The sequence below is a fragment of the Ctenocephalides felis genome, unplaced genomic scaffold (genome assembly GCF_003426905.1).
Source record: "Ctenocephalides felis isolate EL2017-DRISC unplaced genomic scaffold, ASM342690v1 CF-g0.4_SCAFFOLD_00845, whole genome shotgun sequence".
NCBI lineage: Eukaryota > Metazoa > Arthropoda > Insecta > Siphonaptera > Pulicidae > Ctenocephalides > Ctenocephalides felis.
In genome coordinates, this window is record NW_020536999.1 from 41924240 (window position 1) to 41948791 (window position 24552).

General features: G+C 29.3%; 2 protein-coding genes across 2 annotated transcripts; both read left to right on the forward strand.

Annotated features, from left to right (window-relative positions):
• Positions 1-6409: 6409 nt before the first annotated feature.
• LOC113383382 (regulator of G-protein signaling loco-like) lies at positions 6410-21276 on the forward strand. The gene is made up of 11 exons (XM_026621657.1): positions 6410-6465; positions 7214-7333; positions 15120-15341; positions 16555-16731; positions 16826-17044; positions 18952-19155; positions 19333-19521; positions 19672-19768; positions 19841-20061; positions 20142-20379; positions 20450-21276. The coding sequence occupies exons 1-11, from the start codon at positions 6454-6456 to the stop codon at positions 21274-21276; spliced, it is 2526 nt and encodes an 841-aa protein (XP_026477442.1). The 5' UTR covers positions 6410-6453.
• A 1140-nt stretch (positions 21277-22416) lies between these two features.
• On the forward strand, positions 22417-24142 carry LOC113383393 (sorting nexin-16-like). The gene is made up of 5 exons (XM_026621666.1): positions 22417-23118; positions 23227-23413; positions 23493-23614; positions 23690-23826; positions 23902-24142. Exons 1-5 carry the CDS (start codon positions 22417-22419, stop codon positions 24014-24016), a joined length of 1263 nt encoding a protein of 420 aa, XP_026477451.1. The 3' UTR covers positions 24017-24142.
• Positions 24143-24552: the final 410 nt, after the last annotated feature.

The window sequence follows — 24552 nt, forward strand, 5'->3', positions numbered from 1 at the left end:
ATAGTAATTTTATGGGGAAATATATGGTTGTAATACAATTATCTTTATAACCGCACTGTATGATACAGATACCAGAATCTTTATTAGCGGCAATTAATTTTAATTTGTCATTCATTAATTTATTTTTAATGTATAATAACGAATTATACCAACGTAAAAGTGATGCAAAATCACAATTTTTGATACACACCCATAATTTGACCTCGATCTCTTGAGAGAACATTCACGTTTTTCTTAAACAGTACAGTAAGTTTAAATTACCATATGTTTATTTCTAAACTCAGTAATATCCGTTACTTTGCATGTTATGTCAGTCATTTGAATGAACCTGACACTGATTTTGTTCCATCAAAATAACTTCTTCAGAGTTCACATAGTAAAATGCAAAAGGTAAAAAATTTAATGCGAATAGAGTCTACAATTATGTAACATTCTATGAAATTGATCCTGTAGCATTGGAATATATCTTATTAAAGTTCAATATATAATAATTCAATATTGTACTCGTATTTTCACCAATAATTCTGAAATATACATGCAATATTTTGAAATGTGTATTAGTTTCACTATTGGTTGCTATAAAAGATTAAATGACGTATTTAAATTTGAAATTCGATTTTTTTTATCAACCTGAGTAGGAAGTTTAGATTTCGCTACAAAATCCGTTTTCCTTCTTTTACGTTTACTTGACGTTGCAAAACATTCTGAATCAAATGAGAATGAGACGATTTTAAAAACTGCTGAACCTATTTCAAAAATTTAAAATGTAATGTAACTCGATAAGGACCAGTGTTTGCCAGTTTTGCACGATGATCGGCCAATCGTTTTTTTTTTTTATTGTTCGGACGTATTTTCGTTTTATTTTATTGGCCATGAAGGTGACAAACTTCAGGGCATTAAGCTTTACACGGAATGGTTGCTACCCCTGGTAGAGGGGGTAGCGGAGTGTTTTAATTGAACTAATTGTTCACTTCTAAAAGTAAAGTCCGCGAAACAACATGTAGGGGGAAGTCCCCGAGTGCCGGCCACCTAAGGTTATTTATAAATAAATCAAAAAATATTTTACGAAATGTTTATTAAATTATGACTTATGTTAGATAACAAAGTTAGAAATCAAACTAAATTAACAAAAACGAAATCTTTGCTAAACAATAATTAATACTATCAATCAAACTTTGGTAACAAAAAATATGATTTCACAAAGTGGCACCTAGTACCGGACATTTCAAAATAACCAGCATTGAACACATATGTAGCCATCTCCACACTCTGGAATGTCTGCACATTTGTGTTTAACGAATATTCTTAGATATTGCAAAAAAAACACTAATTATCCATCCTTTTGTCTGGGCCACACCGATGCTCTCAGCTGGAGCATTCATCATAAGATTTGACTAGAAAATACGAAAAATGGGGGTAAAAGATTTCGAAGACTCGCTTAAATAATACGTGTTGAATAGATTGTCCGGCTTTAGGTGCCGTCCGTCATTACGGGACTTCCCCCTATAATGAATAGCCAATAAATATATCTTCTTTCATTGTAACTTAGTAACAAATCAGTGATTGTAATCAGAACTGCAACAAATACATAATATATAAACAAATCAGTGTTTAATACAGTCCACAGCTACAAGGATTAAATTATAACCCAACAACCTGAATTATCGAAGGAGAGTTTCAATAAATTTCATAATTTCGTGGCGGTAACATTTGTAATTAGCAAAAAAGTGTAAAATATTTCGTCCACGTTTTAGCTCACAATCTTGAACCGATTATAATATTATTTGTATAGATATTATTTATTTAAAAAAAAAAAAACAAACAAATATTTAGTCAATTATTTGTGTCACCAGCACATTGTTTATTCAATTTAAAAAATATCAACTACATAATTCATTTTACATGATGAAAAAATTGAGGATGTTTAAAAATTGAATGATTTATTTTCATCTCTATGGTTTGACTTATTACGTGTTGCATTTCCTTTTCAATTTGAACTATGGTAGAGAGAATTGAAGTGATTACATCGAATTAAAATGATTTCGATTTTAAAAGGGCAACACTATTAAATAGAAAGCTAGCATTTCCTGTTTTAGTCCACCATTGTATCATATGCGAGTCTATAACAGAGCGTAATTACTATGCTGCTTTTTGTCCTGTACCTACAATTCAGATGCGGTTAGTCACAATTTTATAGTTCAGCCTGAATAAAGCACCGACAATATGATCGGAATATCAGTCTTGGCATAAAATATTATAAAACCTGATTGATGTAATATTTTAATGATAATATCTACAAAATTTGATCCTTATCTGGTACGAACAAAATGTATAAATACAGTATTTTGTGCTAAAATCCGGTTGTTTTATACTGTACACAGCATCTTCCTAAGTTGTTATTTATGATGAGATCTTGCAAACTATGAGAATGCTTGAGAAAGGAACGTGTGAGCAACTATAGTGATTAAATGCAACTCATTTGTTATTATGTCTTCAACATATTATGTCTTTTCATCGTGGCAATGATCTTCGAACTTGTGCTTCTTCTGATGTGTGAGAAAGTTTGATTTGAATAACTATGTTATATTAGTCCAGGATTTAAATATTTAAAGAAAAACAAAATCAGCAATAAAATGTAATCGATGGCTTTTATAAAGCATATCATTGGAAAAAATTTACCGTCACTTCTAAACACTACTATTTTTAATGCCGACTGCATAATTTTAAAATTAACTCTGATTAATCAAAGAATATTATTAATATTGATGATATTAATGAATTAATATCGAGGTAATTTATAATCCATTTCCGATCACGATAGTAATGCATTTTAAAATCATTACCCATGTACATTAATATAATCATGATCCATTACACTCTTAGGCTTCATATCGAAGCTCTCAACAATCCGGTTATTTTAAAGCTGTCACCATCTAACATTTAACCCAGGATTGTTTTTGAGAAGTGAATGTATATTTGACATTTAATTATATTTAAAATTATGGTGTATAATTTTCTATAAGTTACATTGGCATAGTCAAAATGTGTCGTTTGCAAATACTAGGCACTCCTTTGAGTTCAACCTGTAAGCTCATGATTAATAGTTGTAAGTAGATACATTATAAATCAAAATAGAAATATCATTTAACATACGAGAATTCATTTTCTTCCCATATACATTTCTGCACATTTCATTTTTTGAATCATTGTTTAAAGTTAAACGCCATTAAACTATTTAGGGAATGATTAAAAAAATTACTGTTATAAGCATATTCATGAAAATGAATACAATTTATTTGCTACAATTTTAGATTTCATGAATGGTTTTGTATAAATGGATTGATTTATTAAATTTTCTTTTCTATTAAATATCTATTTCCTAAAATTCTCATTTTTCTAAATTCTTTCAACTGTTCTCAATACCAAGATACCGTTGCATTGTCACATAGAATATGTTCTCAACGGTGTACAATGTTTGAGACATGAAATTTATGCGAAATGTATTCAAATCAAACAATTTAAATGAAATAAATTATAATAAACGTCTAAATATATCACTTGATTATTCAAATCATCTATAATCAAATATTTTTATTAGCTCAGACTATCAAAAGTAAATCATGTACTATTTATAGAACAAATTTCTACATATGGAAAAGATATTGAGATCTATTGAAACTATGTTTATAGAAAATATTAGAATTTATCTTATTCTTGGCAATGTAAATTCTAAGATGAGTTGAGCTGAGGAAAATAACCTAAAGTTTCTTGGTTTAATATGAACGTGATGTTTGTATATGATACGATATCGTGACTTCATAAATATGCAAGATGTGTCTCACATTTTTTCTCCTTGACACTGAAAAGACATGTATTTTGAAGCTATTGTTAGATTTTAGCGTTACGTAGGTAATTTTGGAATACATATTTGGAAAATCAAATTATATAATATTAATTTGCAATATAACTGAGCTTTCCTATTATCGTCTATATATTAATTATAGAATAAATGCACAAATAGAATAATAGCAAAAATAATGTTTGAAATTTTCCTGAATTATTAGGTGGTTATAACACTAATTATTCTGTTTACTTAGTATATAATATAATCATCAGTACTTCTCAACAATTTAATATTGGTTATAGAAAATAGTATGTGAAAGCCATGAAGACGAATAGTTTATTAAATTATTATAATCTAATATATGCACCAGAATAAGATGGTAACTAAAAATCGAATTAAAGAGCTATGTGGGAAGAATCGATTACTCTAAAATACACGATAAAAACATAAGTTCTAATAAATATTTTTTGCAAATGGGCAATTAAACCTAGATGTTTGTTTAACTTTGCGCAATACACCATGTTTTTCCAAATATTTGACGCAAGGTATTTCATCATTTATTGCAAAGATATTTAAATAAAAACACTGATAACAACATTATCATAAGATCATAAATTATTTGTTGTTATGTATTAACGTGCATAAATATGCTATTTTATATCGATAATTAGTGTCAAGTCTAATTTTAGCATAAACGTTAGCGATGTTTATAAAACACATTGTTCTAATCTAAATTTAGAATAGTGATAAGGATTTTGCCAATATTTGCTAATTGCGGCGCTGAGTGCTGAAATACTTCCATAGTGGAACTCGGCGATATCACATCGCATGACTTGAGTGGCTTCTGGAAAAATTATTTTAGTGTTCTAGCTATTTTTATAATATAATTTAGTGTTGTTTAAAAAATATTACCTAAAAGTTTGGTGATTGTTTTATGTTCAGTTAATCTGTGATAAATTTAAATGCTATTGGAAAGTATTCTACTGGTACGTGAGAACGCGAGAAAGTTTAAACACTCATCCTGATTATGAACTATGCTAATAGAAAGGAATTAAAATTAATTTATAATATTTTGTCTGTGACATATTAAAATATCAAACATGAAAATATTAAGTTTTAATTTATGAGCCTCCACGTAGTTTTGTACTTGAATTTGAATACATATATATATTGATATAATGATATAATTTTCACTCATCCAACAATGGCATAAAAATTATATGCATATTATATTATGGGCGTTAATATTACTAAATAATTACTTAATTGAATTTTAGAGAAAAAATCAAGTTTTGCGTGAGTTGCAATTAGAGCTTTCATGATTAATATTGATACTTGCCTTTACTCAACTTAAATTTCTCAATTAATTCAAAAGGTGATACATATTCAAAGAATGCTTTACAACCTACATATATATAAAAATAATTCGGGTTGTTCTTCCTAACGATATAACTCCAGAACGCACGAACCGATTTCAAAAATTTTGCATTCGTTGGAAAGGTCTCAAACTCCGCAGGGTTTATAGCTAAGAAAATTAGTTGTGCATGGCATCGTGCCTTAATGCAAATTGCTGGAACTTCACGCACCGTAATTAAAAATTCAAGTAATGACATTAGTGAGAATTATCAGAATTATGCTTGGTTAAGTCAACGAGCAATTCTTGCCGCAAAGAATAATGATGTACACGCACTGAATTTCACCATTCAATCAAAAATTGCTGGCGATTTGGTGACATACCAATGATTCCGACTGGTATTCCGTTTGACTTCAAACGATTGCAATTTCCAGTTCGCATTGCGTTCGCAATGACAATTAACAAGTCGCAAGGCCAATCGCTTAGTGTTTGCGGGATAAATTTCAAATAGATTATTTAGAAAATCATTGTTTTTCACATGGGCAGTTATACGTTGCCTGTTCTCGAGTTGGGAAACCATCCGCTTTGTTTGTGTTAACGTCAGACCAAAAAACAAAAAATGTGGTTTACCAAAGAACACTTCAATGAAACGGATAATTTGCGGTTTCACTTTTATTTACTTAGAGAAGTTCAACTAAAAAACACTTCATTTTTGTAATCGAAATAAATTCATTACTGTTGTATAATAAAATCAAATTTTTCCTTTTCAAATATAAAACAAACATAAAATTTCTTCATCTTTCTCTCGAAACCATCTGCTGGCGAAACGGAGTTCGTCGGGTTTGCTAGTTATTTATTAAATAATCCTTAATCGACACAAAATTAACGAAAATGGAGTCTGATCTATATTATTAAAAAATGTAAATATCAATGTTGAGTACTTTTATTGGCAGTATATTGTCAGGTTTAAATCATTAGCTAGGTTTTTCTGAAGCAAAAGGATCAGTGATAACCTTTTTTGTTTCTTCAATCACATCGATTAGGAGTTTTCTACCTAGTTACCTAGTTAACCCCATAACTACTGCATATAGCAGTATTTCATCTAAATCTTTTATTCCAGAGTGGTGCAGTATGCGCTGGTTCACCATTCAGGCGTTGGGGATCATCCTCCAGCTCCCTAAAGTCTCGTTCAACTCCAAGAGCCGCCAGTCGGTACAGAAGACCGACTTCCATTGCGGCATCGGACGATCATGACATGTATACAAAGGTATATAAATTTGGAAAAGTACATCCAAATATTTACTATTTCAAATTTTAATTTTCGTGATGTATTTATTTGATCCTGACATCCCATCCCGACACATACATATGATAATGCTCAATATTCTGGTGTTTGCTTAGGCTAATGTATCGTGCATGTTATTAATATATTTTTATACTTAGTGTAAAGTGTGTATATATAAATATTTATTTACCAATACGTGAGAACCAAAATTTGTTTTCATTAAATTATTATGTATGCATACATTTGGAAACATATATTTTTTCCCATATCTCAAAGTAGAAAAAGTGTTACTACTTTCTCAATTTACTACAATTTTTTTTTTTCGAAATTTCAAAAATGATAATACTTTTATCAAATGCTAGCAAGATAACGTACAGCAGACGATGGGTCACTAAAGTTTTTCTCACCAAATTGTATGCAGTTTATTTGTGTCGTTACTGATGCAATTATTTATTTTTTCGAACATGTCATATGTGACGCAGCGAAGAGATAATATTTAAGTTATTTTGTTAAATGATTAATATTTGATGTTTGTCACAAGCATTTCCATAAAACATAGCGAAGCCCATCAACGTGTAACTCAGATAATTATGAGCGGACAAGAAAATTGATTTTTATAATGACGGTATAAGCAACTATCCAAAAAATTAAATAAAATGGTTTATGGTGATAAAATAATGGTGATGTAATAAAATGGTGATGTTAAGTGAATTTTTACAATTATTTTTAGGACCCAGATGGAGCTAGTGAAAGTGATGCCAGTGCCAACGGCGGAAATGGAGGTGTTGCATCCTGGTCGGTTTCATTTGAAAGACTCCTTGCTGATAATTCGGGAATACACGCGTTTGCGGTAAGTGGCAATTTATTTTCAATATTTTATAACCTTGATTGTAATATAATTACATATTTTCTATGTAAATGAAGTCTTTATCTGTTCATTACATCCTTGTTGAAATGAATCACAAGCATTGTTCACACGCTGTACAAGGACACTTGGAAATTTTATAAGGATTTATAGACACATTTTATTAATGGTATTTGCTAATACCTTAAATTTTCTATTAACGTATTTGGAACTAGTTGATATTGGATTTTGCCTTGAGGCAAGTTACATGAATTTCCCGATTTGTGTAAATAATCGACTTAATCCATGATAGATAAATTAATTTATGAGTAGTTAAAAGTATTCGAAGTGGATTTATTACACATTATTAAAAATGGAATACGTCAACCAGTTACGTTATAATTGAGCCAGTTTTTTGTAAGACTTTAATCGTTTAGCATGTTCATTAAGACCAAGTACTCTATCGTTATACCAAGTAAATCGTCTAATTTTAATTTTAACAAATGTCAAAAAAACTACTTATTTTCTCAAACTTTGATGAATTTTTAAAATTAAACAACTTGTCGTAAGGCCGTATTATTTCAGTAAGTTATATAAGACCATGATATATATCGCCAAAAAAAGTTCCATGAAAATCGACTTAATTTTTTTTTCAACAGTTAATTAGAAGAAAACGGCTCGGTAGATTTTCACCTAAAACTAATCATTATCATTCCCAACTAATATCTTTCGAACAGTTTTTGATTTTTTAAAATCGATTCGGTAGTATGAGCTTAAATGTGGACAAAAAGTTTAACACTTTTTTCCAAATTACAAAGAAACGGCTCGGCCGATCGTCGCACAAAACTGAGAAACGATTTGAAATCGGTCCAGCCGTTTTTGAGAAAACACTGATTTACGGCAAAAAATCTGTTTACATACACGCACACACAAACTTTTTCTAAATTTGGTCTCATTCGATTCAGGATGGCTTGAAACGTCGAGAGAACATAAAATTAGCAATTCGGATTTTTTGATGAAAGCATAAACTTCTTCTTCGGGAAGTTAATAACATATTGTTTACATTATGGTGAAATATTAGTTAAAGTTAAATTGTTTTTAATGGATTCAGTTAGAGTTCGCTTGGATTAAGATGAATATCCAATATGAATAGTACATCATTCACAAAAGACTTCCAATTTTATAGTTAATTCATTGCATTCCTCGTCCATTGTAGTTGATTTGAATGCATTTTCACAATACGCAATATATTCATTATTACTCATAGATTGCTGGAGTTGTTCAAGCTGCATATCTTTTGCATTTCACTTTCTGCTTTATGAGCGCAAACAAAGACTCGCACTATATCCCTTTGATTGACTTACTTGCGTAATTATAAATTATAGATCTAGTGAAACTAAGAATACATTCTTGAATTAACATTCTCTAACATTAGTCAAATTGCAAAATAAAATAGTTAATTCAAAATTTGGCAATGTGGTTTCCAAACGAATGCAATTGAATTCCTGGTTTCGAAATTTCTATCACGCGCAGTAAACTATGTGATCGGAAGAATTAAGAATAAAGCTTCTAATTACATAACATATGTTCTTTAGCATTTGATAACGTGAATATCAAATACTACATATATTTAGGAGTTTAAATAAATTGTCGTTGGAAAAGTAACTATATTAATTATTTGTTTGCAAATTGAAACCACTTTTTTACACCTACTTTGATCCTTTAGTTAAAATTTATTCATCCACATAAAACAGGTTTTAATTGTGATCAGATTTTTAAAAATTTTAAGTTTTATCACTTTTTATTTAATATATAACAACCTTGAATAATACGAGCAAAAACGGATAAACTTAGAGATTGAAATTCTGTATAATAATTATCAAATAATTCAAAATTGCAAGTGTGATAGATGTGGTAAAAGCACTAGGTTAAATTGCGGTTTTATAATTCATAAATTATGTGATTAAAATATTTTATATTTCCGAAAATGTGGGCCTATAATTTCCGCACTCTTTACCATAATTTCCATGGGAATCACGGGTTTTGATGAGTAAACTGTAATTGATTGTCCCACCCGAGTCGAAATTTAAAATCTTTTAAGTACTCAAAACAGTTCCGAAACCTGAGAATTAACCACTTTTCGCCATATAAATTTAAGATCTTTTAGGTACATTAGACCCCACTTAGTGCAGTTTTAGGAACGTAATTTACCTAAAAGAGCCTGCATTTTCAAGGTACTATAGCTACTTAAAAGAGCATAAATGTCAAAACTGTCAGGGTGTAAGTTTGAGGTTAGGTTATTACGATTTTAAAATTTTCCTGAAATTTTATAAAAATGTAGGTAGGTCATAGGCCTTATAATACATATGGATTGCAATTATATATGTATTTATAAGGTCTTTGAAGTAGGTACATATATAAATAAGTAATTTAAACACATTTTATATTTATTTTTTATTTGCCCGTTTATTGGCACAACATTTATTTACGTAATGTATAAATGACTTTTTGTCCAGCATAAATTTCAATCGACGGCACCAATCTGGAAAAAATAATACTTGCATTAATACTATTCACATTTACAAATATCAATTTATTTCATTAAAAACAGTTTAGATTCATGTGCATAAATTATATTTCAGTTATGTAGCTGTTAATGTTTTTCAAATCCTCAGTAGATACTTAATAATAATATCAATTATATCAATATAAGCATGTTTAAAAATTTACCAAATAACCCTCCAAATAAATTTTGGTCGATTGGAGGCCGCTTACTCCTCATCCCAGTGGCTGAGAAGTTTTTCAACTGCTCCCCATAAACGAGAAGCAGCACCTCCCTTACTACATTCACCCAGCCATTTTCTGTTCCGTTTGCTTTCGACATTTGCTCAATATATATTATTTTATTTTTGGGAAGAAAGAATCCACACCCTGGAGATATTTCTTCCTACAGAATTAAACATATTTAGTCCTAGCATTGAAAATATCTTATAAAAGCAAGCATTTTATTCATTAATTTACCATGTTTTCTCCAGGAATGTAGAAGCATGCTGGAATCTATAAGTAGAAAAAAGATTGTTGATTGGAACATAAATTATATCCTTAATTACAGTGTGAACTAAAAGTCAATTTGCTTTTGAATGGGTCACATATGGAGTTTGTGTACCTTTTAAATAAAGAAAAAAGTAAAAAGACTTACGGTGCGCTCTGCATAAATATTACATGGTTTATGAAGAGAAGTTTATAACTACCTTGAATTTATAGTTGGATTCGACCATTGCATTTGATTGCACATTCTCAATCTTCTTCACCTCATTTTGTGTTTTATATGCAACCTCCAATGCAGTTAACCACACACGTGCACTCTCTATTATTTCCGGGGTAACTAATTCAATAGAAATATGTAGTTATTCGATATAAAAAACATTATTTTTAAAATATTATACTGTACCTTTAAAAGAAATTGTCAGAGGGACTGCGTTAACATTGTCCTCTGAGCACTGTAGTTCTGCTGATTTAGCAGAACTACAACTCTCTTCAGAATCACTGTCATTCACATTAATTATTTCCTGAATCTCATGTGTAGACTCAGGAGCTCCATTAATAATAAGCACGTTGCCTTGGTCGTCAACATAATCGATGGGTGTATCATCAAGTATCACATACTCCTGGTCAACATTAGTGAGGCTAAGTGCATTACCACCATCAAAAATAGTTGGCTTAACCCTTAGCCTGGCATCCATAACTTTTCGATTCGATAGAGCAACTATCTGCTCTACCTTTCGATTTTCTTGTAAAGATGCATTTTCCTGAACAATGTTTGCCATAAATATTGTGTTAGCAGGAACATTTATGTCGCCATCCACACTAACAATCATATTGTTCAAGAATTGCATATCATCTAAAATTCAATATTTTCAGTTAAAAATAAATTTAATACATTTTATAAAATAATCATTGAGATATACATACCGCTAATAGCCAAAACCTTTGCTTCGCCTCTGCCTGCCTTAACATTGTTGCTTGTTTTCCACTTTAATTTTGTGATTGCATTTACATACCTATCAGTAGGGCAAATACTCCTCAAAGGAAATATATCGGTACAACGTGGATTTGATTCCATCCACAACACTAACGCAAACATTTTTGTTCTAGGCATTTTTAATAATTAAATAAATTTAATAATTAAATTTAAATAACACAATTTAAAGCAAAAACGAAACCCAACAAGTAAACCGCGCGCAAATGATCAAATCACTCTACCGACGCCAACGCCATTTCGCTATTCTCGGGATTTTACTATGTTTCAAAAACCAGATGTTGATAACAAGTTGACCGCCGACCGTAGTTTCGCTACTTTTATGCATTATGTGTTCCTTCGTCTTTATTTATGTTATTATTATGTTATAATATTATGTATTTATGTTAAAATTAATGTAAATAATAGTATTATTTATTTATGTCTTTCTGCCTTTCTGCATTATGTGTTTTTTTCGTCTTTATTTATATCATTATTTATGTTATATTATCATTTATTTAGATTAAAATTAATGTAAATTATATTTTTATTTATTTATGTATATTTTTTATGATCACATAATTTTCAGTTTGCTATAATTATAACATAAAAAAAATGAACATAGGCATTCAGAGTGGTCGGCAGACAACTTGTTAAGCTTTTATGGCGCGAAATGTACGTGCACATTGAATTTCGTTGCATATACAGTTTTTTTGTGTTTGCAATTTTGGTGTTTTCATTTTTTGAGTTGTTTTATATATTAATTGTCATTTATATAAGTATTAAAATGATACCAAGGAAATCTATAGATCAAGTTGGCCCTCGACAAATGCGAAAACGGCTAATGCAAGCTTTTAATAGAGAAAATAATAGAGAATCTATAAACTTAGTTGAAAATATTTCAACTCTCACACGGTAAGCATGTAGATTTCATTTCATTTTATAAATCAATTATTTTTTGTATTTTTGTTACACATATCAATTTGTCTAATTATACGTTTTACAGTGATGATGGTGTACGATATGATACTATTCTTGAAAATGATGTTTATGATTATTCTCAACAAAATGATCAAGAAGATGAACTTGAACATAAATGTGTGTTTGAAGTGGAAGATGAATCTGAATTAGATCAACCCGAAGAGAGAGAAGTCAATTTTGATGAACAGGTTTACGAAAATGCTCCAATAACAGTATCAAATAGCATGTTTCTCATATTAATGATTTTTTTACGTCATAACGTTTCACTAGAGTGCATAGCTGATATAATTGCTGTTATTAATTTGCATTGTATGAAAAGTAGACTGGTTAAAACAGTCTGTACAAATTTAGAAAAATATTTTTCTTTAGATCATTCTGAATTTATTAAACATTACTATTGCCATTTCTGTGGACGAGTGCAACTGGAATCTGACAGCATTTGTCCATCATGCCCCCCAAAAAAAAATCCATATTTTATTCAATTACCATTTCTTGAACACTTGAGAGAAATGTACAAGAGAGATGGATTTTATTCGAAGCTACAAGATTGCCATAATAAGCGGATAAATAATAACCCAGATTGTATATCTGATGTCTATGATGGTGTTTTATACCGTAAATATGTACAAAAGGGCTTTCTTTGTAACCCTGACAATATTTCATTCACTTGGTATACAGACGGCATACCAGTATTTAAATCCTCAAAAATCAGTGCATGGCCTATTTATCTAACACTTAATGAGTTACCTATTAAGGAACGCAAAAAAAGGGAAAATACATTATTATTAGGTCTTTGGTATGGAGACAAAAAGCCTAATATGAATTATTTTTTTCATGTGTTTTATGATGATTTTATCTTTATTTTTCAATACTGAATTTAAAAATAAGCCTTTTTCTTTATATGCCGTGATAAATGTAATTGATGCTAGATTAAAATCAATAAAACCACCCAAATTTGTGCATCGGATGCCTCGAAGTGTTACAGAGTTACTACATTGGAAAGCATCAGAATTAAAATTGTGGTTCTTTCATTACTCGTTACCCCTGTTTTGTATGGAATTCTTGCACCACAATATTTGAACATTATGTGTTGCTCGTGGCTGGAATTTCCATTTTGAATTCCAATACTATATCTTTGTATAAACTTGATGTTGCTAGAGATTTTTACACAAATATGTTAAATGTTTTGAATACTTGTATGGTGAAATGTACTGCTCCATAAATGTACATCAATTATTACATTTACCAGACTGTGTACAGAATCTTGGACCATTGTGGGTATATTCTTGTTTCGAATATGAGGATATAAATGGCCAATTATTAAAATTAATTCATGGAACACGGCATATTGATTCTCAAGTAAGCAAATCTCAAGAATTTTATATAAAGAAGGAGAAAATAATTGAATGTATGAAAAATAAGGAAGTTAAAGAGTTTTGCTTAAAAAGAAAAAAACAGGTGAAGATAATTGAAAAAATATTTGAACATACTTATAGTGTTGGAGTATATAAAGTATTTAAAGAGTTTCCAAGCAAAGTAGAGGTTGCACTTCAAACCTCTAACATTACAGTTGAAAACATTTCTTTAAAATACTATCTTCGAGTTTTGAAGAATGATCAATTATTTATTGCTGAAATGTACAGGAATAACATGCAAACTTATTCCAGTGCTATTTCTTACAATTTAAATAACAAATACAATATTGGATTCTTGCATTATTTTTAAAAATTAATAATGAACATTTTGCTATTGTGGAAGAATCCAATATTGAAGATTGCTTCATCGGCAAAGGTCACAAATATAAAAGTTTAAATTATTCATTTATAAAAAAATGTACAAGAAAAAAAAGCTTCATTGCTATTCCTGTAAAATCATTACTATATGTTTGTATATATATCAATATTGATGGAAATATTTATGTAGGATTACCTATAAATAAGTATGAATTAGAGTAAAAAAAGGCAACAAAGAGTTAAAAATAATTAGTTTCTTTTATGTATGTTATGTACTTAATAAATTTTATTATTAAAATGTTTTTTTTATTACACTTTATTATTAGTTGTAATACATTTAATTATGTTTAATTATTTACATGAGAAATTGGAGATTTGACATATCATATATTCTGTTTATACATTTAAACAAACATGTAAATTTAAGCATTTTTCAGATGTTCTGCTAGTGGTGAGGTTATGTTGTATATGTCAAAAATATAATGTGTTTATTTGTAGTACTTTCGATTCTAAAAGAGCTTGTAACTGTTTTTACGTACTTGGAAAGAGCTTTATGTACCTAAAAGCAGCTAGTTCGAAGCGTAGGGTCCTAATTAGAACTTATTTTTTGACTCGGGCATTACCATAAAAATTATTAAAGCTACTAATTATTTTGTGCTGGTATCCTCAAATGTCCACGTTATTACTCTGTCTATTTGCTAGACTCTACACTTATAATAATTTGCAAATATTTATATGTGCGTCAAGGCACTAGGCTGCAAGGGTTCTCGGCTTGGTTACAAAAGTTTTCAGGTCAATCTTGACCATCTTGACTAAATTTACTTGTCATTAATTTATGCGTGAGCATTATGTTTACTTGGATTCGATTTTAAATAGCGCGCAGTTCATTGAAAAATGTCTGCATTTTAAATGTAATATAGCCAAGTTAGTTATTCTTAATTATTTATAGTTGGCTTCGAAGACATTTTCTAACTTTATTTGAAAAAATTTAGTACAGATAAATTAAGTACATAATAATTAAACATTTAATAGTTAGAATAATTTTTAATTACCTTTTCAGGAGTTCTTAAAGAAAGAATTTTCGCATGAAAACATCTACTTCTGGACAGCTTGTGAACGCTATCGTCGCCTTGAACGGCAGGCAGACCGCGAGCGGGAAGCTCGGGAAATATTCGATGCTCACCTGGCAGACGGAGCGCTTGAGCCGGTTAACGTCGATGCACAGGCCAGACAAAGCACCCAGGATGGTCTTGCTACTGCGGATAAAGATCTATTTAGTCAGGTAAATAAAACTTTCTTATTTTTAATAATAAAAGCACTAATACTCTTTGCAATATACTTCTGTTTTCTATTTAATTATACTGCCCAGTATTCAATAGACTAGAAGGAGTCATACCATAACCGCGATTTAATACGACATTATATATACAATTTTGCCTAACTATTTTTTTTTCAACTGATTTTATTCATATTCACATTGAAGCTAAATTTTGGTAACATGTTCATACGGCATTTTGACAATCCTAATGAATTCGAGTATTTTTGTAGAAAACTATCTGTAGTGATTAAGGGGTTACATGGGTTTCCTCGGGTCAAAAACAGCATTTTATCAATTATGTTTTTTACATATAGAAAATGAAATTATTAATGATTTTTTTTATTTGAAAGATACATATTTAATAAACATTTTGTAAAATTTTCAAAAAAAAATCGCGATGCCATTTCCGGCAGTCCTTCGGAAAAAAAGGTGCCTTCGCGTTGTCAGCAGAACTTCTTTCAGAATCATCCGAAATAAAAATAAAAAATACGTGTTTTAGTAAAGACAATAAACTAGGTATTGGACGAAGGAAAGAAGAAAAAAATGAAAATGGATTTTTGGCAGACGTTTTTATAAAAAAAAATGCAAGTTTCGATTAAAATTTCTCGACATTCTTTTTTTTAAATAGTTGTAATTAAACAAAAAGAAAATCCTTCGTTCAATACCTTGTAAACGATATCTCGAAGACCTGTGTAAAATTTCATCAAGATCAGGTGAGTAGATCCTAAGAAATCTTGACAACCGTCTTTGAAAACATAGTTTTGAGCAAAACGCGTTTAAAGTTTTAAGAAACAATAAGATAGACCTCAAGTGTCCACATTTTCAAGGCTGTATCTCCGAAACTATTATTCGGATCAACTTAAAAATAAAAAAGGACAATATTCCAGAGATGTTATAGAATTTAATAAGACAAAAAAAAACTTTAAAAATTTTTTGATTTTTTGAAACCGTGAAACCCATGTAACCCCTTAATACGAACACTATTTTCAATCTAGTTATAAAGAAAAAAATATGTCAGGACGTTTTTGAGAATTTTTTTTATATCGATTTTTAGCAATGATATCGTTTAAAAGTAAATCCGCGTACTGATTGGCTATATTAGAAATATTCACTAGTTTTCTTGAAAGATTTAAAGAGGTAATTCAACTGATTGTTAATAAAAACGAATTCTTTTTAGGCTCAAAAGCAGATCTTCAATTTGATGAAATTCGACAGTTATCCTCGGTTTTTGCGTTCAGATCTACACAGACAATGCGTGGCCGCCGAGGCATCACACAAGAGGCTTCCATTTCCCATTGATAATAAGACTGATGAAAAATTAAGAATTAGTTCTGCGCAACAAACTCCATCAAAGGTAATGTAAACTTTACATTGTTTCTTATATGAATTAATTGTGAGTTAAAATTTATTGCCACGATCAATCTTTGTAATATTTCATTTTATTGCAGTTAAAGAAATCGCTTTCTAATGCTGAAGATCGTCGTCGTAAAAGTTTAATGCCATGGCATCGCAAAACGAGATGTAAATCCAAGGATCGCGGCGAGCAAAACTACAAAGGAGGTCAGGGTAGCGCGCTCGCCAAACAAAGCGCTTTGTCTGCGAGCAACGCGGAGGTGCATAGTTCGGTGGGATCATTAGCTAGTTGGGACGCTGCTCTTAATAAACAGGTATTGAATTTTATTTATTTATTTCTTTTAATTTCAATAATCAGATTATAATACGTAATCTATAAGTTAAAAGTGAGATATTGAAAATTAAGCAAAAAAGAGCTAAATCAATAAAAAGCTAAATAAGAATAATAATAATGAATAAATTTTACTTAAAACTACATAGTTGTCAATAAATTTGTCATTTTTAAAATAAAGATTCAGAAATCCAGGCAAAAATTTTGATATATTTTACCAAAAGTAATTTTATAAATTTCAACATTGTTCTAACAAAATTAATTAATTGAACAATAATTTGAAAAATAAAGAAATTCTAATAAACGTCTCTTTTTGGCAAATTTTTCTATTGAAATGGTAATGTTTTTTACCATTTATTGAATAAGGTCTCACATTTTGGCATAGGAAATAGTAAAGTTGGAGGTACTATACATTATTAACAGGCTTTATTTTTGCCAATAAAAGGAATAATATAGAGAAACATGTCGAAAACGTTATTTGACTACCAAAATTTTCATATAACCCACCTAAAAATAATTTTACGAATTTTCACTTGATTAATCAAGCAATATTATTATTAAAAACTTTGTATTTGAAAATTGAGGAAATTTTTATTTGCGTTTCTTTTTGGAAAAAATGTATTAGAAATTCTTCTTTTTCTTATTTTTTCTAATTTTTCATGGCATTCATTGAATAAGGTCCACAGTTCGATATTTAGGTCATTTACGAACTTAAATTAGTGAAATTATAGGTTCCATACAATTTTACCAATTTTCATTTTAACCAAGTAGTCAAGTCATTTGGTCGTTTTGCCGGTACAGTACTCCGGGAATTCTGAAAATTGGTAATCTTATAGATTTCCAGGTGCTCTTTACGAAAATCAACTTTGCCACCTCTAATATGAACGGTAAGTTGCCGCCATATTGAAAAAATGGCGTCAAAAAACAGCTTTTTTAAAATATCTACTTTTTGGATTATTCTACGATAAAAGTATTATTCTACGAATTAAACTAGATAAAATTTCCTATAATCCTTTAGAAAACCGTTTTTTTGTAAAATTGATATTTTGAGAGTACGGCCGCCTCAAAGTCATTGCTGCTCTCGCCGTAGTATCAAATCTCTCTATATATGACAGCACTTTGAACTTGACCACATTCTTTCTAATAAATAAATATTTTCAATGTTAAATTAAGCGAATAAGATCTAGAAATAAAATAATTCAAATATTTTTCTGTTTTTTTTGCTGATTTTTTTAACACTTCAAGCTACTTACTTATAGCTACTTTGCCATTGAAGTGTGTGAAATGTGAAATATCAATTTTACAAAAAAACGGTTTTTTGAAGAATTGTAGGAAATTTTATCTAGTTTAATTCGTGCATAGATACTTTTATCGTAGAATCAGCCAGAAAGGAGATATTTAAAAAAGCTGTTGTTTGACGCTATTTTTCCAATATAGCGGCAACTTGACGTTCAAATTTGAGGTGGAAAAGTTGATTTTCGTAAAGAGCACCTCGAAATCCATAAGATTACCAATTTTCAGAATTCCCGGAGGACTGTACCGGCAACAGCCTTTTTTGCACCAAATGACTGGACTAAAGGAACGGCTTAAATATAGATAAAATACACTGTTGTCGAATACGTTATATTTAAAAGAATTTTTTATAACATTATATCATATACTTAGAAGAACTTTTTTTTTTCTCAAATCTTAATCAGTTTTCATATCATGCTAGTAAATTCATCTTCAACATTCAAATCTTCTGCGGATGGAACTGATTACATTAATTAAAAATTTATAAAATAACCCTTAAGGCTTAGTTTTAATCTCATCTTATTTGCATAAAATACTTTCAAAAATACATTACTTTATTTTAACTACAATATTAAGCAAATTTTATTAAATCTGCAGCTGGAGAGTCCTTTCGATGACACCCAGATACCAGATGCGATGCCTAACAGAAGTACTTTATGTCGCGTTGTTTTATCGGATGAATCGACTGCTTTACTTCAAACACAACCAAATGATTCTGTTAGACAACTCATTGATAGATTATTGGAAAAACGTGGCATACGATATAGAGCCTATGAAGTTCATATTTCTGGAACTAATAAGGTACATTCACTTGCACCATTTGCACCGTTGTAAAATAATTTGCAATGAACGATTTATTTTATTAAACAACGCTTCTTTCTCATAAAAGCTTCAAAATCTATGCATGTCATTAAATTATATTTAAAATTATTTTTAATATTTATTTATTTCTAAACAAATATTTTTTCTTATTTACAGCCAATAAATGTGATAGATTCATCGAGAATTTTAGCTGGCAAAGTTGTTGTTGTAGAACAAAGAGTAGTTTTCAAATTGGATTTACCGAATAAAAAAGTCATTTCTGTGAAGAGCAAGATAACGAAAACGTTAGGCGAAGTTTTAAGGCCAATTTTGCACAAATACAATTACAAACTCGATCTTGTTCAGGTAAATATATTATACTATATCCATTTGGAAAAAAATAACTTTTTTAAAATGCACGAATTGGTTAATTGGATTCTAGTTGGTAGCTTTGAATATGTAAATAAAATGTAAAATCATATAGCTTATTAATTAATTTTTATCTTGTATTTACAGGTGTTTTTAAAAGCTGAAGCAACTGAAAGTCTTGATATGTCAAAATCAGTGTTAGTGGCAGATGGCCAGAGACTTCTTGTCCAATGCAGACCGGAAGGTATTTATACAGCCATCAAATTACTAAAGAATTGATCATAATTTTTTAATTATGAATATATTAATTTTTAAGGTTGGATCGGTGAAGTAACACAGATAAGTACAGCAGGCATTTTGGGAAGTTCTGCAGCAAGATTAAAGTTAGAAATGAGTATGAATACAAAACCCCAAGAAACGTTTGCTGAAGGTGCCTCTCTCAATGAAATTACCAATCGAGTTTTCGAAGAGTTACTTCAAGGCAAATCTGAAGCACAGAATCTCAAAGTCAAATCTTTAGACCAGCATTCAATAAAAGTAAAAATAATTTTATTACATTCATTTTTAAATTTATTTCACCAAATATCTTGTAACTTATTTGACTTGTTTTCTAACAGTCTGAAGATTGTGGATCGGAAACTTCATCTGGAATATTCAGTCGGTTTCTAAGAAGGGATTCTAATATGCCTTCTAAAATGGCTAATGGGCTTTCTAAGAAATATAACCAATTTACATCAAAAACTAACAAAGTGCCACTTCCAGATGAACAAGCTACGGAATCTCGGAAACCTCTCATAGCCAAATGGAAACCAGGTGCTAAATTACAAGTTACTGGAAGACAATCAGAAAGTGATGGTAAATATAAAGCTTGTGTAATTTATTTTATAAAAATAATATATGATACTAATAATTTGTGAATTTTTAGAACTTCTAGAAGGACTAAACAGAGCACAGAGGGCGCGTCTAGAGGATCAAAGAGGAACTGAAATAAATTTCGAGTTGCCTGATTTTTTGAAGGATGGAGATAATTTGCAATCCTGTTCAAAACTACGAAAAATTTTAAACACAGATAACGACGGCGCCGAATCAAATGTAACGAGTGCCGATAATCCTGACACGTCTAAATGCAAAAATCCAAATGATGTTCCCACTCCCAGCATTAGATTATCTCCTGGACACAAGCCTAATCCTGCACCTAGGTTATCTATAGGTAGAGTTCAGAATTTGCCAAGTAAGCTTGAAGATAGAAGAACAAGCGAATCACAAGTTCAAATCAAAATAAATGCTCTTGAAAAATGCTCAAGTGCAGGCCACATTTCTTCTAGTTCATTCATGTTAAATAACAATTTTCCAAGATCACCAGTAAAACCTGCCAACAATCCTGATAAAAGTTTTGTGTATGCAGATAATAAAAACAAAAATCATTTTGAAGATCAAAAAATGATTAAAGATTATGTCAATCAGAATCAAATTAGTACTAATGAAGGATTTGCGAATGATATTTTAAATTGTAGTTTTCAAAGTAATTCTAGTAGTGATAGTGATAAATTAAAAAGTGCCTCCGATCCACCCCCTTTGCCTCCAAAACCAAAAGTACTACCAATGAAACCGTCTAACTGGGGTCAAAATTTACAGACAGTTTCATCTGAAGGTCAATTGAAAACTCCCCAAGAACGTTTGAGGAGCTCAAATACAGAAAATATATTAAAGCGAGCTATTTACTTAGATCAACATAATAGTAGTTTTGTTTGATGGAACTTATATTTAATGAATTATCATTGCAGACATATATTAAAATAATTTATTCTTTTGTTGTAAGATATTAATTATATTACAAATCAAATTGACAACAGAAGCTATTTCAAATTACATGTATAGATATATTTTGAGATAATTGAAAACTGGTGTATGCGTTTCTGTTGATTATTGATTGAATGAATGAATGATTCATTGAATGAATGTTGTAATGAATGAAGAAGTAATTATATTAAATTATAATCACATGCAGTATATGTATTTGAATAGAAATCATTATCTAGATATATTTTTTCATTAAAGTTCTTCACATATAAATTTTTTATGATGTTTACTAAAATTATAACTAGACCTGACTTATCGCTTTGAGATATGAATATTAGAATAAATCATTATATATAAATGTTTTTTTAATAAAAAAAATAACGATTACATATATTTTTATATGTAGATTTTGCAACAATATTAAAATAAATCTGACATTAATTTATATTGTAAAAAAAATATAGCTATACCTTGTTATATGACTTTCTTCATTATCTTCATGTAAATTATATTATTTATAATATAAAAAATATTACATATTTTTGTTTTAATTCAAACTTTATCCTTTCACTAAAAAACTGATAGAAATGCATTGCACCACGAATATTAATTTTTATATTCTATTATTATCTAAGGTTTACATCATGAACACATGGTATTCTAATATTGTCTAGGGTTTGTTATGAACACATGGTATTCTAATATTGTCTAGAGTTTTCATGTTAACAAAATCAACATTGAAACGAATAAGCCGGGATATCATCTGATATTATCCTTGACAATATAATAATAATGGATAATATGGATAATATTTTATGATTTATATAGCAAGACATGGCAACACTACTGCACGTGAAAGGAATAATAATCTTTCAATTTCCTCAGGCGTGACAACATAACTGTTTTTGACGTTTGTTTTTATTTCTCATGTCATTCTACAATAAATTAATAATGTTATAATAAATTCTTAAAAGATAATATGTAAAATTTAGTGAAATTTACTAATTTTAATATATAATTTTATTAAATCATAGTCCATGCTGACATAATTTTTAATTTGCTTTGATAATTTACAACATAAGGTTGAAAACAATGGAAAGTACTCAAGAAACTAAACTCTCACCTAGTTCATCACAGGCAAATAATGAAAGTGAAAATAAGTTCACCGTAACTAAAAGAAATCTACGTGATCATATAAATGTCAGAAGTAAATCAAACTTACATGAATCTAAATATAAAAGACATTCAGGGGGGGCGATCTTCCTAATAGAGCAAACCATAAAGAATTCTCTGCACCAAAGCCAAAACCAAACTAAAAATTTATTCAAATCAAATTCTCTATCTAGTTTAGTAAATGATAGATTTGTTAATACCAGCTCAAAAGCAAAAACTGTATCTCAAATAAATATAACCGAACCAGAATGTAATAATACAATGCTAAGAAGTAATAATGACAAATCTAATAACGAAACAGCCATCATAGATAATCCCACAAATTCAAATAATAAAGAAAATTCTGAAGAATATAAAGAAAAACCATCCCCAAGTTCTAGTACAAACAATTCTGGAATAGTTTTAGCAAACATAGAAGACTCATATAATGATATTAATGATAAGCGTAGACTTTCATCCCAGTCTAGTAGTTCTTGCAACACAACAGTTGTTTCAGAAGTTACTTTAGGAACTATTAATTTTTGCGATATAAGTAAAAGATTTAACAAAGAAGTGGATTTGACTTGTTTAAGAGTTCCAATTATTGGATATGAAGTTATGGAAGAAAGAGCTCGATTTACTGTAAGTATCTATAATTTTGTATAAATAGTAGTAGTTCAAAAGAATAGTCGATTTTGACAATTGCATATATCTTTTATGATCTGTAATTGTTTTACTATTTACTTTTAGGTTTATAAATTGCGACTGATGACTAATATACCAGGTGAAAGCTGGTTACTACTTCGTAGATATACTGACTTTGTGAGACTTCATTGTCGATTGAAGACTGATTATCCTGATATTTTATTACATTTGCCTAAGAAGAAGTGGTTTGGAGACAATTTTCATCCAAAGTTTCTTCAAGATAGAGTTCAAGGTATAACTATTCAGAAATTAATGATGCATATAATGCACAATAAGAGTTATAAACTTAATGTATATTATATTCATTACAGGGTTGCAAGAATTTGTTAACAGCGTGCTTTCTCATCATATTCTACTTGAAAGCGCTCCTGTTAAAGATTTCTTTTGTCTGAATGATCCTCCTGTATTCTCAGAATGCTTGGAAGATAGTAGAGTATGTACTTAAAAATGAATTTGAATATAATATTAATCACATTAAATAAATACTTTGTATGAACTGAATTGATAGGCACTCTTTGAAGCCCAAGAAGAGACTATTATGAATCTTCGAGCAGAATTAGCTAAACGTGATGCAATGATAGCCGATTTGAAAAATCGCTTAAGCAGAGAATACTCAAAAAACGCACAGAAACATGTAATTCTGAAGTAAGTAAACTTATATTTTTTACTTATATTTATATTTTTACATTCAACCAAATAATTTGTTTATATTTAATACAGAAATACCAAAGAAACCTGTGAAAAATGTAATAAAGAAATTAATAATACATTAAAACAATTTGAAGATGAAGTACAACAGTGCACAATGTATACTAGTACTCCTATAAAAAACTGATTCAGAATTCTATCTTGAAATAACTACAAATTCATAAAAAAATATATGAAATAGCCTTAAAAATATAGTTTTATAGAAGAAATCTATAATAGTATATGTATTTTAAGTTGTTAATGATTTTCAATCATTGGGGCCTTATAGTATTCAAGAAATATATTTATTTGCAAATATATTTATTAAAAATTATATTATATTAGCCTAGTATTTAAATTTAAATAAAGGGGCATGTAGAATCTCTTTTAGTAAGTAACTTTCTAATCCTTCCTTATGTTATTAAATGTTACTAAATATAATTAACGCAAGTTAAGAACTACTGTGATTAAAAAGTCTAATCTAACTCTATAATAGATATCTGAATAATTTTATAACATTTTATATAGTAGATAATGCTATTGATAATTGTAAATAATAAGTTATTTTGACAAATGTTTCATGTTTCATAAAAACATTCATAGTATATTTGTGTAATAATTCATAACAGTGTTTTTGTATGTTTAATACATTTTATAGACTTTTATAACAACATTTAAATAAAT